This window comes from Maylandia zebra, linkage group LG1 (assembly GCF_041146795.1).
Source record: "Maylandia zebra isolate NMK-2024a linkage group LG1, Mzebra_GT3a, whole genome shotgun sequence".
NCBI lineage: Eukaryota > Metazoa > Chordata > Actinopteri > Cichliformes > Cichlidae > Maylandia > Maylandia zebra.
Window position 1 is genome coordinate 6,190,070 of NC_135167.1, and position 14,853 is coordinate 6,204,922.

Here is a 14,853-nt window from a genome sequence, read left to right on the forward strand (position 1 = left end):
TCAGTCCTCCTGTTCACTTATCTTCCACCCAGGGGATTCCCTTTGCTGTTCAAAGTGGTTTACTTCACTAATCAGTCCCCTACTTGTCACTCTCACTCTCTCTCTGTCTTCCTCATCCTCTAACTCTGTATCTATCTCTCTCACTCTCCATAGTGTGCCAGTTTTCCTGGCTTTGAACCAGAGTATCTCTCGTTCTCTCTGAAGACTTAGGAACACTTTTCTCTTCCAAACAGCCAGATCGGATCTGCTCCCAGGCAGCGGTAGTGGAGGCTGACTCGTCTCCAGCTCTGCTCCCCCGCCAGTTGCCGCACCAACGGCAGTGCTTTCCAAGAGCTAAGCGACAATGGCTGGCGGCTAGAATGTGCTTGTTATGTAAAAAGCAATGCCGTTGCTGTACGCTTATTCAAAATAGCAAGATGTAGTTCCTTCCAATTGATGAAGAAAGGAGTCACAATTAAAGAGCAGTGGCACTTACAGATTCTGCCAAACGTAGAACTGGAATTCTTTCCTCTGAACTGCGAGTATAGTTACAGCCTTTAAATCATTAATATATTGCCCCCTTCTCCTATTTATACCACTGCGCTCTTAACCCATTATGAGCCAGAGAACAACCCCAGTTGCCTGAGCAGGCTCTTAAAGCAGAATAATATGGATAAGAACGCTAGCAGACACAGACGACTACACTGGGCTTTTCCAGAAACCTAAGCCCTGTTTTATAAAGATGCTAAATACAGCCTGTGTCAGTCTCATGTCAGATGTCACCACTAGTTGCTGAGCCCTAAGGCAGCAAACAACTAAAAATGAAACTGAAACTTATGCAGAGTCAAGCTGCTGTCAAACAGTTCTCTAAGCAAATGTTTGTAAACTCTGCAGTTATGTTAAGTCTGTCTTAACCATCTCAGAACTTTAGATATTCCCCAATATAAAAGATTTCTTTTTTTTCCTCTTGCAAAGTAGCCTCATTTATTCACTTTGCAAGGCATAATTAACTCGTGTGGTAAACGGGTTGCCCCTTCTCGTGCCAAAGTATTCATGTGCAAGACACTGAACTTGTTCTGGCAAGGACACAGTGGAAAGTGGTTTGCAGAAAGTTAAAAGGCACTCTGTAATTGCAGATCTTTTAGAGAAGCGATTTCCTCGTTCAAATCCAAGTCATAGCCTGATGTTTCTAGGCTAAAACCAGGCTTCCTTTCTCCTACTCTTTGAGCTAACAAGGTAAAAATGATTGCAGTATTTAGTAATTAGGGATGTTTGTGGCGTGATGAGGTTTTGCCACCTTTTTAGTATACAATCAAATATACAATATGGTTTCTTGCTGTAAAAGCAAAATCATTTTTTCTTTGTAAATTTGTTGGGTTTTTTTCTTGTACATATGTCTCATTACCGTTGTCTTAATTAAAAAAAGAAATCTAATCTGCTTTCATGCATAACTATGAGGTTCAATATATTCATCATACTGTTTTAACTTTTGCTTATTTTCATGATACCTGCATGTAACGGCCCTGCTTAACCTTTCAGGCTTTCATTTTTGCATTTAAATTTTGAATCAGGCAATGTGGCTAAATGCTTTAAAATCATAGTAAAGTGTAAGTTATCTGCTCCAGTCTACAAATGTAGGCAGAAAAAAGGCTTAAAAAAAAAAAAAGAATTGGACAGTATGTCCCATTTGTCCTCATTATCGCCACTGTGGTGTCCTTTTGTAAGACCTGTACCCCTACCTGTACAGGGAAGCTGTTCCGTGACCAGCAGGTCAGATTGTGGTTGCACTGAGCAGCTTCTACACAAGAAAAGTACTTTAGTATATTCAGAGTGTTCCTGCAAACAAGAGCTTTTGACACTAAAACATCTCAAACTAAAATAAGCTTTATGATGAGCCTGAGGGATCTGTCTGTCAAACACTGTCTTTCCCTCGCCTACACAGAAATGAGTCGAGATCTAATCAGGAAATATAAAGCAAAACTCTTATTTGGGTAAACTAGGAATGTATCATAATTTAAAAGCAGTATCCCTGCCACTGTGGACACTCAGTGTTAATATAATCACTGTTGATATAATACCAAACAAAGAAACCAGTAAACATGAGCATTCAAGTTGTAAATGAAACACAGGAGACAAGACATCATTAACATAAAATACTTTTGTTTTTCCAGAATTTGCTAAATTGAAGTGGTAATATTCAAAAACACTACTTATCTTACTTAATAGTAATTCTGAATCTCTAACTTGTAAATTTTCAAGCTGCAGTCTTCAGATGTGATGTAGTGAGTCATTACTGGACTGGAGATTTTTGTCAAAATAATTGACTTCAGTTAGAATTTTGTATGTACTTTTAATGTGTGTTCTAACTTTCAACTCCCATAAATTCAGTCTTCAAAGCAGACCTTTCTGCTGCTGCGATGTGATGCGTTACATGATGAAAAGACCATGTGAATTTCATCAAGACGGAGACTGACTTCTCCAGATGGCTGCGCTCGCACACAAACTGCCACAGAAATCCTTTATCATACATGCAAATACACCCGGCCATATGTACCACACTCACAATAAAGAAAAAAAAGGGTTTTATTCACCATAGCCTGGGTAATTTATTTCAAGTAGTAGGTTATCTATGTCTGAAACACACGGCTTAAAATAGCAAGTCCACAGTAGCTAAGAATGAGACCCATTACTCTGCCTCGAAGGGCTTAACATACATATTGTGTCGGTGTGTGCATATCTTAAAGCAGTCTGCTTGTATTGCACATATGGTTGCTATAATGTATTACTGTGAATAAAGATAATCAGTTAATGTGTTTTTCTTCTCTTTTCAGGAGATAAGGAACAAGGAGTGGACGGCCATCATTCCCAACTCTCAACTTATTGTCATGCCTTTCCCACATGATACACCCCGCAGGTACATAAACGCTTACACCTCTAGATATAATACAATATAGACGGGTCACAAATGGCTGCTTTCCTTGTTCACAGTCATATAATTTGCTCAGAGAACCTGTTAACATTTGTTACTATGGACACTATTCAACACTTTTAACCGCCTCGCCTGATGTCATTTGCTGGCATATTCGAGTTAATGTTACCCTCAGCTCGCTCCAGACAGCGTCTCTGTGGTATATCTTCACAAAACAATACCCAGAAGTGAGAAAACATGCTCACGCACACACGCTATTACCTCGCAGCATGTGTCCTCATGTTATCATGACGCTATTCACATGTAGCTGAAAACCCAGGAGGAGCTCCAGATGGCTAGTCATCGCAGACAAACAATGACACACATGCACTTTCCTCGATAGGCTCATAACACTTGCATGTTTGCCAACGCACACATACCTACATATACACCACAAGTGAAATCAGACTAACTGACTGTTTATATGAAAACAGGCGCCTTGGTAGTCTTTTCACACAAAGTACAAGCTAACAGATTGCAAGATGTATCATGATGAAGATAAAGTTAATACATCAAAGTGGCTGGATTTCTGGAAATACATAAAAGTTCTTAGAAACTAGAGAGAGCGCAGTCTTTCATTCTGTTCAGCTGTATGACCAGAAAGTGAAAGAGTTGTTCGTTTATTTATTTTAACATAACACAGTCTCTGCTAATGTCCAGCATTTTGGTAATTGCATTGTTTTTCTGTCAGATAAAACTATGGCAAAACATAAAACAGCATATGGCAATCTTTCTTTGTCTCGCTTTCTCCCTCTCTCTCCCTCTTCTTAGTTGGAGCGCTAAATTGTACCTTACTCCCAGCAACAGCGTGTTGCTGACGGCCATCGCACTGATCGGCGTGTGTGTCTTCATCCTTGTTATTATTGGGATCCTTCATTGGCAAGAGAAGGTCAGAACACACACACACACACACACAGACACAGAGTAGCGTGTTGTAGTTAATGTTGGCCTCTTCCTGGTGATTTACTGCTTCAGAGTGTGAGTGTGTGTATGTGTGTGTGAGACAGAGAGCGAGAGAGAGCAGATTGGTCACAACCAGCAGCAGATGGGTCTCACTGTCCCTGTCCTGTAGTCCTCTCGCCTCCCACCAAGACACACATACACACTCTTTCTCTCGCTCTACCTCTCTCTCTCTCGTTCTCGGGGTCACAACCTGGAAGGACGTTCAGCTGTAATTGCCTTCTTCTGTCCTTTCAGCACGGCAGATCTGCTGTTCATTACCGCCATAAATGTGCTCTCCAGGGAGTCGATGCATGTTTTCATGTTTTTGGTTTTGTTTTTTTTCTTCACCACCTCCGGTGAAGAAAAAAAACTGTTTTCTTTTTCTTTTTTTTTTAATGGAGGCACACACACACACATCACAGTCTCAGAAAAATGTATCCCATCATAGCAGGGTTGATGACACTCAGACACAAACACAAATTATCGCAAATGTTCTCTTTTTTTCTGGATTGTTTCCTTTTTCATCCACACACACACACACACACACACACACACAGTCTGCTGGGCTGAGCAGTGCAGTAAGTTGTTGGCATCTTCTCCAAACCATCTGCCGTGAGACCATGTGCACTTAATGTGTTCCTGTGTGTGTGTTTGTGTGTGTGTGCGCGCGTCTTCACTCAGGTTGACATGCAGCATGGTTACACACACAGAAGGGCTCTAATTGCCCTCTTTTTTAGAAACGTGGGTGTGTGTGCATCAGCTTCATCTGAGCTGATGCGAAATTCAAAAAGATAAAAATAAATAAATAAGCATGGCTGGTGCCCAAACTACGTACACAAGATACATCTAGCAGGCTCAGGTGGATGGGAGGAGTGATGAGTGTGTGGATGAAAGCTATGTTGCAAGAGCAGGAAATGGGGAATGCAATTAAGAAAACGGTTATTTCACTCTTAAAGGTTATTTACGATTCTGTTTATACACAAGCTACTTAAACGTGCTTGGGTGCAGCCCTTCAAAAAAAAAGCAGAAATGCTTAGCTCAACATGAATCGTACTGTACATACGTCAAATGCTGATTGGTTGAAAGTTGGACAGTATAGTATTGACATTAGTTTTTGGAACAACAGGTTGGAGTTTGAATCCCAGTTAGCACATACACCCAGTAAAGCTAGATGTTAACCATGTCTACATCTGGTACCAATCGAACTCCTTCAGTTCACATGCTGACGTATCCTTGGACACGGTACTGAACTCCAAGTTGCCCCTGATGCATCCATCAGACTGTGTCAATGCCAGAAAGCACTTAGGCGTAGATAAAAGCATATGAATGTTTGTGTGGATGAGACTTGTAGTAAGAAACCACTTTGAGTGCTCAACTGAGTAGAAAGGCTATATGAGTACCCGTCCATTTACCAAACATCAAAGATAAAAGAACAGCATGAAAAGCTCAGACAGTGGCTATGTTGGACACTTTTACACACATTTCACTTCAGTTCTGTTATGTTCCGTCCCAGTGTGTACTGTTGTTGAGTAGCCCACAGATTCAACTCAGTTCTGTCTTGTTCTCACAGAAAGAAGGAAGGAAGCGGTTGTCAGTCATAAACCAACAATATATTTGGCTTTGAACACTGTGGTGTCCATAGGCTGACTAGTCACAGTAATCAAAAATGTCTCACTACCCCCCACTGTACCCCTAATAAGAGTAATAGTTACTAGTTCCAGAAAGGTTTTTGGCCTTTTTGACTACTCGTTTCAGAGTTCTCATTTCCGCAGCATGCAGTTCAGTAACATTTTCTTAATGGTTTAATAATATGGTGGTATATCATATAGTACTTGCAAACTCATGATAGGCTTTGATTAGATAGATTAGAAGCAGCACAGGAATATATTATTCAAATGCACCGAAATATGTAACATCGCACTCATCATCATTTCAATTCAGAACAAAACACTGCACCACATTGGTGAGGCATCCAACATTCACAATGCATATGAAAACTCATTTGATTCAGATTACTAAGTGCATTATCAGGTTTCCACTGTGCATAATCCTGAGCTTCCACTGTGCATGCAGCAGAACTTCAGGTTCAGTGATTGAAGTTCTTATTGAAATGCTCCTTGGGAGTCACAGTTGAATTAAGCCGTGTTTGCACTTGACTAGTACTACCTGGGGAACTCTGTGCAGTTGGAATATTTGCAGAGGTAGTCTGTGATGTTTATCCCATGCAAATCTGCCAAGGCTGCAATTTGAAAAGTAGAAATTCCAATTATCTACCATGTTACACCAAATACAAAAGTGCTGTGAAAAAATTATCCTTTGCAGTTGTTTGTTTTCTTTTTACTTTTCTGTTACCTCTGTACCGCCCAAGAATTATGAAGGTTGTGTTTAGAAACATTTTGGGTGCAAATTCAGGAGGCTAGAGTGTCTGTACAGCTTAGAGACAAATTCACAGAAAGGGCAACTTAAATCTATCTAAAGAGCAAAATCCCAAAGTATAATGAAATGGTTGACATGCAGGGCAGCATGCTTAAGGAACATTTCACCATCTTTCTTTAAAATGTAGCAGGCTATTAGTAGTAAGTTAACATTAGGTCTGTAGCAAGCAGCCAGATGCCTTCTAATCAATATTTGCCATTATATGAGAGTAATATCAGTGGATTCCAATAAAACTCAGATCTACCCAGTTCAAATGTGCCACTCTAAACACAGACATGAGTGGGTAATTTTTAACTTGCACAAGATTTTTAATATGACTTATCTTTGTTTAGCTACACTTTTACAGTTGTCATTTATACCATTGAAAACATGGATTTGTTTTTTTACTTCTAGAAAGGTGAAATAACACTTTTCACTTTGCAACATTTATTTTTACATACATCTGCACATAACAGTTTCCTGCCATAAATCAAACTGCAGCTGTCTCTAATTTAACTGGTGAACAGTGTTTTAAACCCACAGCGTTCTTCTGTCCCTAAAGCTAAACAGCATTGACTCTATCTGAGGACGATCTCCAGTGTCTTGTCGGTATATACCCTTCAGGTTGTTCAGGTTGACACAATTTAAAGATAAATTTGATTTGAATTGGACTATATGTCTGGCCTTGATAACTTGAAGACACACAGCTGAACTGACTGGCTAATGTGGTGTAACCTCCTTCACCACCCAGAGAATTAACACTGAAGGTAAATCACATATAAAAGCTGCTAACATTCTTTCTTATATCTCATCTTCTCCCATCTCCTTTATGCGGGGCATCCGCTAAGGTCAAGGCGAGACGGCTGATTGACATTTGGCATTTCTGTGTGTTTGCACCGCCGCCTCTGGTATTTGCTCTTCTAATAACAAAGTCAGGCAGAGGGCAGAAGCATGAGGGCAAAGACACGTTGCCCAGCCTAACCAGCTAACAGGGCTTTTACACAAATTCTGTGAACTTCTGTTCAATGCAATATTAGCTAGGGATATGAAGAAGTCCATATGACTATATTCCAGAAAGTAGAAGAAACAAGTATTTAAAGGCACCTGTTAAACCATTTTGAACCCCATATTTTTATTCTTGGACTTTGTTAGAGTCGATCTGCATGATTCACAGCTCGTGTGGCTCAAATATGGGAGGTATGTCTTATCTTACATATATGGTATCTCACTATGGTTCAGCCTATTGGTTTGTCTGAAATAGCTGTCCTCTTCCTTTAAAGCCAATTTTATTGCAATTGGCTGCCCGTAGCAAGCAGAAGATTTTCTGACCAGATTGGTAAGTCTTTTGTGCACAAAGCCAGCGAGCTATGTGTTTGAGATTACCTTATTAGTGATATCCTATCTCATGCACAGAGCTAAGAGTAGAGCAACTGCCTGAAACAGAGCTTTTTGAGTGTTCGTCTCCCAGGGATTAGGTTCACATACACTGACCTCATTATTTGAAACTTTGGCCATGTTTAATGCAAGAATCAACCTTTGCAACAGTATATAAATGACACAAGTTGAGGAAAGGTCCCCTTTAAACAAATTGTGGGAAAGAAAAAACCAATGAAGCAGAATTTAATCAATCTCATCATCATGCAGGCCAGACTTAATTAGCTGACATTAAAGCCCTGTGAGACTTCAGTATGCATCACTGTAGTTTTCCACCTGGTTTGGGACACAGACCAGCCCACTGTGTCAGAAAACCCTTTAGATGGACACAAATCAATGCTCTGCTGCTTAATGATGATTCAAGCCTCAGGATGACTATTGGTAGTATCCCCAGGACAGTCAATTAAACCAGGCCTGGACAGCAGCACAGCCCAGTGGATTGGTTATCCAAAGGAAAGAACATCAAATCAATCTGCTCCCTAAAAACATGTTGCTTTTTTTTTTTTTTAAAGAGTAAAAAAAAGAACACCGCATCAATCAATATGAGATGCTGCAGTCTTTGAAGATAGATGAAGGCTTTATTACAAACCAAAACTGACAGGATTAAAAAAAAAAGATTGAATAAATGTGTTTCTGCTCGTCTTTTGGATGAAGCAAATTAGTCAACATCAGGGACGCACTGGCTTACCCACAAAAGAGGACATGCGTCTCAAAAAATCTTTCTAATGTAGTGACTGGGTTTAGTCGTTTTGTTATGCTAAAACATGAACGGCTCTGCCGTAACATTTAAGCAACGTTTAAATGTTTGGAAAGGGAAAAAAAGATCTGACAGTATTTTAACTTGTTGCCTGTTCACCCACAGAACAAAGTCATTGACTGACTACACAATCAGCAGTCCACATAACATAGAATTGTTGTTATTCATTTGTCTTCAACTGTGCCAAATCACAAACTTTAAAGATGTACATTTCACCCCTTTAAACCTGTGCCTCATCACGTCTTGATTATAAAAACAGACCAAAACCTTTACTCTTAGAGTGATAAATGAGATAATAATATGGACACTACCAGAGTAGCTTTGTATGATTCAAAATAATCCTTCTGTATTTTACAGTGGTGTTTCCCTCCTTCCTGGTTTCCTATTTTTTGCATGTTTGTTACACTTAAATGTTTCAGATCATCAAACAAATTCAAATATTAGATAAAGATGACACAAGTAATCAGTTTCTAAATTGAGCTGTTTAATATTAAGTGGAAAAAAATCCAAACCTATATGGTAATGTGTGAAAAAGTGATTTCCCCCCTAAACCTAATAACTGGTTGGGCCACCCTTAGCAGCAGCAACTGCAATCAAGCGTTTTCAATAACTGACAACGAGTCTTTACAGCACTGTGGAGGAGTTTTATCCCAATCATCTTTGCAAAATTGTTTTTCAACCATATTAAAAGGTTTTCAAGCATGAACTGCCTTTTTAAAGTCATGCCACAGCATCTCAATCGGATTCAGGTCAGTTCTTTGACTAGGCCACTCCAAATCCTTCTTTTTTTCTTTTCTTTTTTTTTGTTAAACCATTCAGAGGTGGACTTGCTGGTGTCTTTTGGATCATTGTCCTGCTGCAGAACCCAAGTGCGCGTTAGCTTAAGCTCACATTGTCCTTCAGGATATTTTGGTAGACAGCAGAATTCAGGGTTCCATTTACCACAGCAAGTCTTTCTGATCCTGAGGCAGCACAACAGCCCCAGACAATCACACTACTACCACCATATTTTACAGATGGGATGATGTTCCCTTTCTAAAAATGCTGCGTTACTTTTACACCAGATGTAATGGGACAAACTTTGTCAGTCAGATTCTACTTAAGTGATTTCTTGATTGAGAACAGGTGTGGCGGTAATTAGACTTGGGTGTGGCTAGAGAAATTGAACTCTAGCCACATTGAGCTTTCCAAAGATGTGATAGCAAACAATCACTTTTTCACACAGGGCCATGTAGGTTTGGATTTTTTCCCCCTTGATAATAGATAATTTAGAAACTGCATTTTGTTTTTACTTGCATTATCTTTGTCTAATATTTAATTTTTTGATGATCTGAAACATTCAGTGTGACAAAAGTACAAAAAATAGGAAATCAGGAGGGGGCAAACACTTTTTTACACCACTGTATATCTTGTTGGTTCTACCCATTAGTTTACCATCTCTGACACCAGCTGTTTTGGCTCCTCTTCCTTAAGGCCACCCTTCTTTTAATGCAATTTTCTTCAGTTTGAATGATGTCACTGACATCATACAGACAAAAATAGAAAAGAATTCCTGAAACTGGGTGATTAGATCAGTCTGTCACCTCAGCTGTTGACTCACAGGGTTTACTTGTTACAAGCACTGACCTCATTATTTAAAACTTTGACCTTGTCCCCTTCAGATTCAACTAAAAAGCATAGAGTAGGTATAATTAGGTCCACTTGGGCCAACACGACATTTAAAGAACTGGATCATGGATTTATGACACATTTACAAGTGTGGCTTAAAGCAGATAAGACATATGTAAGCTGTTTGTCGCAGCAGTTATTTCTCTTGGTAATCAACAGACCCCGTACTGTTTCCAGAGATGTAAGGGAAATCCTCATTCTGTGCATAAATACATAGTTGAGACAAAGCTTACACGAGGCTTCAGCAGTGTGAGGTTGTCCACATCGATGAGGATCTTCTGCATATTTTTAGCACAAAATTTCCTCCCTTTGTGCGACTGTCCCTTCACTGCAGCTCAGCTAGGAAATGCCCGCAGAAATGAAAATCTTGTACTTAAAAAATACCCACTTGATCAGGTTTTTTATTCCTGATTACTTACACTGGCTTTGTGTTGGGAGAAACATGGCCAGTAGGAATGGCAGGAATGATTACACCAACAATTACACCGATATAAAACATCTAAACAAAAGAATACTTTGATTCCAAATGGCTCCCAAAGTGACATAAATGGTTCATTTATAGATTTGACTGTTCTGTACAGAGACTAGTTTTACATAAGGAGGGTTGAGGACTGATGTTGGGAATTAGTCTGCAAATTTTAAACAAGGAGATTAGGGTTGTGTCCTGGGTATAGCTTTTTTTACTTCAATATTATTTTATTTGTAGGTTCTTGGTTTGATTATAGGGACCAAAAATGTATGTTTAGGTGATTGAACAAATCACTGATTTTGTTCAAATAAACCCCGGAATATCAGACACTTGTTACTGTTACGGCCTTGATCAATAGAATAATGGATTCTAACTCATCCGTGGCCATTTTCACATGTGAATAATCATTTTACAGTAGTTTCACACACATTTGCACTACTGGAAATACTCTGTGTGGTTTTAGTCACCGAAGCTGTCTGGGTAGAGCTTGCAGAAGACCACGCTGTCTGACATCATACAGACTTTTTAATGAGGGAGCTAAATGTTTTAAAGACCAGCTAATGTCCAATCTGACTTTGTCTCACATCTGCGTTCACACCTGCACTTCTTCCAGGTGATGTCTCAAAAATTTAAAAGCTGTTATCTATGTGTGAAAACGGCTTAAACGGCAGGGTCGACCCCAGATCCTTTCTGTTAAGCTCAGACATTTTGCATGTCATTTTTCACACGGCTGCAAGAGCTCACTCTGCATAATGGTTGTTTTAACCTGCAACGTCCACCTGGTGAGGAAAGCATCAACTTGGTGTATTCTGGAAGGTGCAGCTTATAAATAATTTAGTTAATACCCTCACAGTCCTTTTTAAGAAAGATAGAATTGCATGTATTACAAGTACGCAGGAACTACTTCTTCATTAAATTTAGCATTTGAGAAGAAATCGCAGTCTTTTCAGGTTGTTGGTAGTGAACAGTCATTAAGTTGGGACAAAGTGGTTCTGACACACTTACAAATTCAACAGTAAGGGTGGAAAAAGTGTCTTTAGTTTTATTTTGGCGAAAAACGTTTTACACTTTCCTTTGAAGTCTACAGGGGGTTGAGTTTGACACCTGAAAGAGAGATGTAGGGTGGAGTATCACTTCAGCTGTGACTTTTGATACCACAGTTGCAAATGTTCACACATCCCCATGGCCTCCTCCTTCTTGTCTTCAAAAAGAACTGTACATTATCCCTACTCCTGCACTGCGGGGATGAACACAGTCTGGACATGTTGAAATTACAAAATTGCTTTCATGGGCTCTCACATCATAACATGTTCTTGTTCTGTTTGAGACGATGTTAGGTGCCGGTTCAAAGAAGTAAACAGAAAACATGAGAAATTGCTGCTGTTGGCTGAAATTTTGTTGTTGTTTTTTTCATCAGCACACCAGGAGTATTAGAGTAGAAGCAGGTGACTTGAGCGGGGCCCTCAGGGAGGAGGTGTTGTTGGGAGAGGGTGGTGGACTTTGCTGCTGCACGTCTGTCAGCTTGTTCACAGCTTAGTTCGTACACCACTGCCTGCAGCCATCACACCTGCCTGTCTGTCCCACTGCCCAGATGATGATAATAGACTGTTGGCTATGAATGCACACATATTATCCTTAAAAGCCTTTTCACATTGACGGGAGGACAGAAACTCTGTGTGTTTGTGTGATGTTTGAATTTGATTAATCATTGGAGCAAACATTACATTTTTACCTGTTGTGATGTAATTGAATATTAACCTCCTAACAAAAAGTCTAATTTGTGCATCACTTATTAACAGATTTGAACATTAGACCACAAACCTCCAAAAGTTGATTCTGTTCATCTGGAGGTAACGTTTTCAGTGGGAAAACCACTGAAAACGTTACCTCCAGATGAACAGAATTTACTTTTGGAGATTTACTTACTGGGGTGATTGAGCATGCATCAAGACATTAGACCACAAAGTTAACCAGAATGTTTTAGTTTGATCATTTTCTCCTAACACATTTTTAACTAATCAACTGGTAAATGTAAATAAAGTACAAATTTTCCAGTTAAGCAATCTGTCCAAGAATAAATGGTAGTAGGTTCGTCCTATTCAGCACTGCTTTCAGATCTGAGTGCGTTCAGTTGGGCTTGGTTCAGGTTCTCTGACCGATGCACTGCAGATTGCAAATCAAGATTTTAGCTGTTTCTGGTTTAGAAGTAATACAGTGTCCTCACATTCAACAAGCACACAGATGCACAGAGCTTTTGGCTTTTAAGAAAATGTACTTCCGTTTTAGTCACACATTAGTCATCTCACTGCCATCAGTTTTAGTTTGGCTAACGAACAGCATGCTCAGGCTGCAGCTGTCAAGCTTTGATATGTACAGCTTCTGTGATTGCACATGTTGTTCGTGTTTATTGTGAGGTTAGGGGAACAGGCACTGTTTACCTGTTTGTAGTGGAGTATTCAGTGGTTCCCACATACTGTGCCCGTGTAACTTGGCTTTGCAGAAATAATAGCAGGTGATGTCTAAATTATTCTCCACGGCAAATCCAGTAGTTCTTCAGAAAACTCTGTGTTCCTGTTGTTCTGTTTTTCCTTGGTTATTAGAGATGTTATAAAGTACAATTTAAGGCAGGGGTCTTGTATTTATTTGGCTCATGGGCCACCCTCCATTAGCCAAATCAGTAAAAACATTGCATAGTAACCTGTACTTAAAAAAAGCCTCCAGAAATATCTGTTTCTCTGGAAAGGTTGAAGCACAGTACTATGCAAAAGTCTTGAGCTACCCTCCACTTTTATTCTTCGCAAGCTTTCTTGTAATTTCTTCAAATGTCAACTAAAGGTCCAATTCAGCTCTCGGGTGTCAGGTATTTCGTCAATTTCTTTCCCATTTCTTAAGGACATGACTTTCAGGTACTGTTCATTTGCTATAGATGGTTTTCTTAAGCCTGCCACTTCTGTCCTTCACTTGTCCAGTTTCCTCAGATGTTTCAAGGACCCCCTGCACATTCGGAGGTATACCGAGGTTTTCAATATTATCTCAGTGGGAAAAATCATGTGGTTGCAAAACTACTATTATATGTTTGTCAAACTGTTATTTTTGTCACTTCTAATAACATTTGCAACAAATTGTGTGACTGCTGGTAACAAAATACCTAAAAACAAAATCTTAACTGAGTTGTCTTTTGTGTGTGGACACAACACAGGTTTGTAAGTTGGTGCCAAAATGATTTGTAGATCAGTGTTAAAGTGTCTTAACAAAAAAAAAAGAAAAGAAAATTCCTCTGAAAATGGTCAGGTACAGGACTCAAGATGATTGAAAAAGCAGCCAGTTGCCAGAAAAAAAACTCTAAGAAAGAAGTTGAGGAACATAGTGAGTAAAAATCGCCAAAGCTCTGCTAACAACAGTTCCAAACCTCCACTGGTATTAACATCAGCACAAAACCTGCAGTGATTTCCATGGCTGAGCAGCTCCTGTGTTATGTGTAGGTGGAAGCACTTACATAGTGTACAGTAGTATAAATCATACGACATTATGCGAACTCTGTTAGAGCATACAAATCCAAACATTTGATTCAAGAGCAAACAGGGGTTTAAAATAAAAGAGAGACGGAGTAATACAAAACAAAACCTTGAATACTGAAACCAGAAAGCTGTAAGTAACACAGTTATGAGGTTGTTAAACTACAACTCTCACTCATTTGCCTGCATGATATTAATAAACTCAATCCATCCTTTACAGCTTTCATCAGATCTGTCCCTCTGAAGTCTTAAATCAATAAAATCCTGCGTCACGTTAGAACTGTCAACTAACATCGGTGTTTTCTCACTCAACCATGTGATGAGTGTTTTTAACTTTCAAATAGCATTATTCTAAATGCCTTTAAGTTCTGATGGCACATTCCCCAAGATTTGAAATAATCAAGCCGATTTTCTTTCTTTTTTTTTTAAATTTTCCCTACCATCTCTGATTGTTAGCCAGTAATTGAAAACCCCACGGGCATTCCCAAAATACACGGTAGTGATTTGCCTTTCTGGTCCCTCTTCCCCTCCAGCACAAGCTCTGTCCCTCCTTAGAAATTAATTTTTGTACATGACAGTGAAAAATCCATTTCAACAGATGATGGAGAACCTAAACTTTCTTTAGAGAAATAAGTGAAGGTCGTCATTGTTTGTTTTGTATACGCTACAAAATCTGATGATGTGTCCTCTTGTATTTATGACTCCA

At 39.4% G+C, this 14,853-nt stretch overlaps 1 protein-coding gene across 1 annotated transcript in view; it reads left to right on the forward strand.

Moving 5' to 3' along the window:
* itfg1 (integrin alpha FG-GAP repeat containing 1) overlaps positions 1–14,853 on the forward strand; it is a 167,074-nt gene that overhangs the window by 151,016 nt on the left and 1,205 nt on the right. The window contains exons 16-17 of the mRNA XM_004539805.5: positions 2,811–2,893; positions 3,719–3,836. Coding sequence (XP_004539862.2) covers positions 2,811–2,893; positions 3,719–3,836 — 201 coding nt within the window. The remainder of the gene's footprint in view (positions 1–2,810; positions 2,894–3,718; positions 3,837–14,853) is intronic.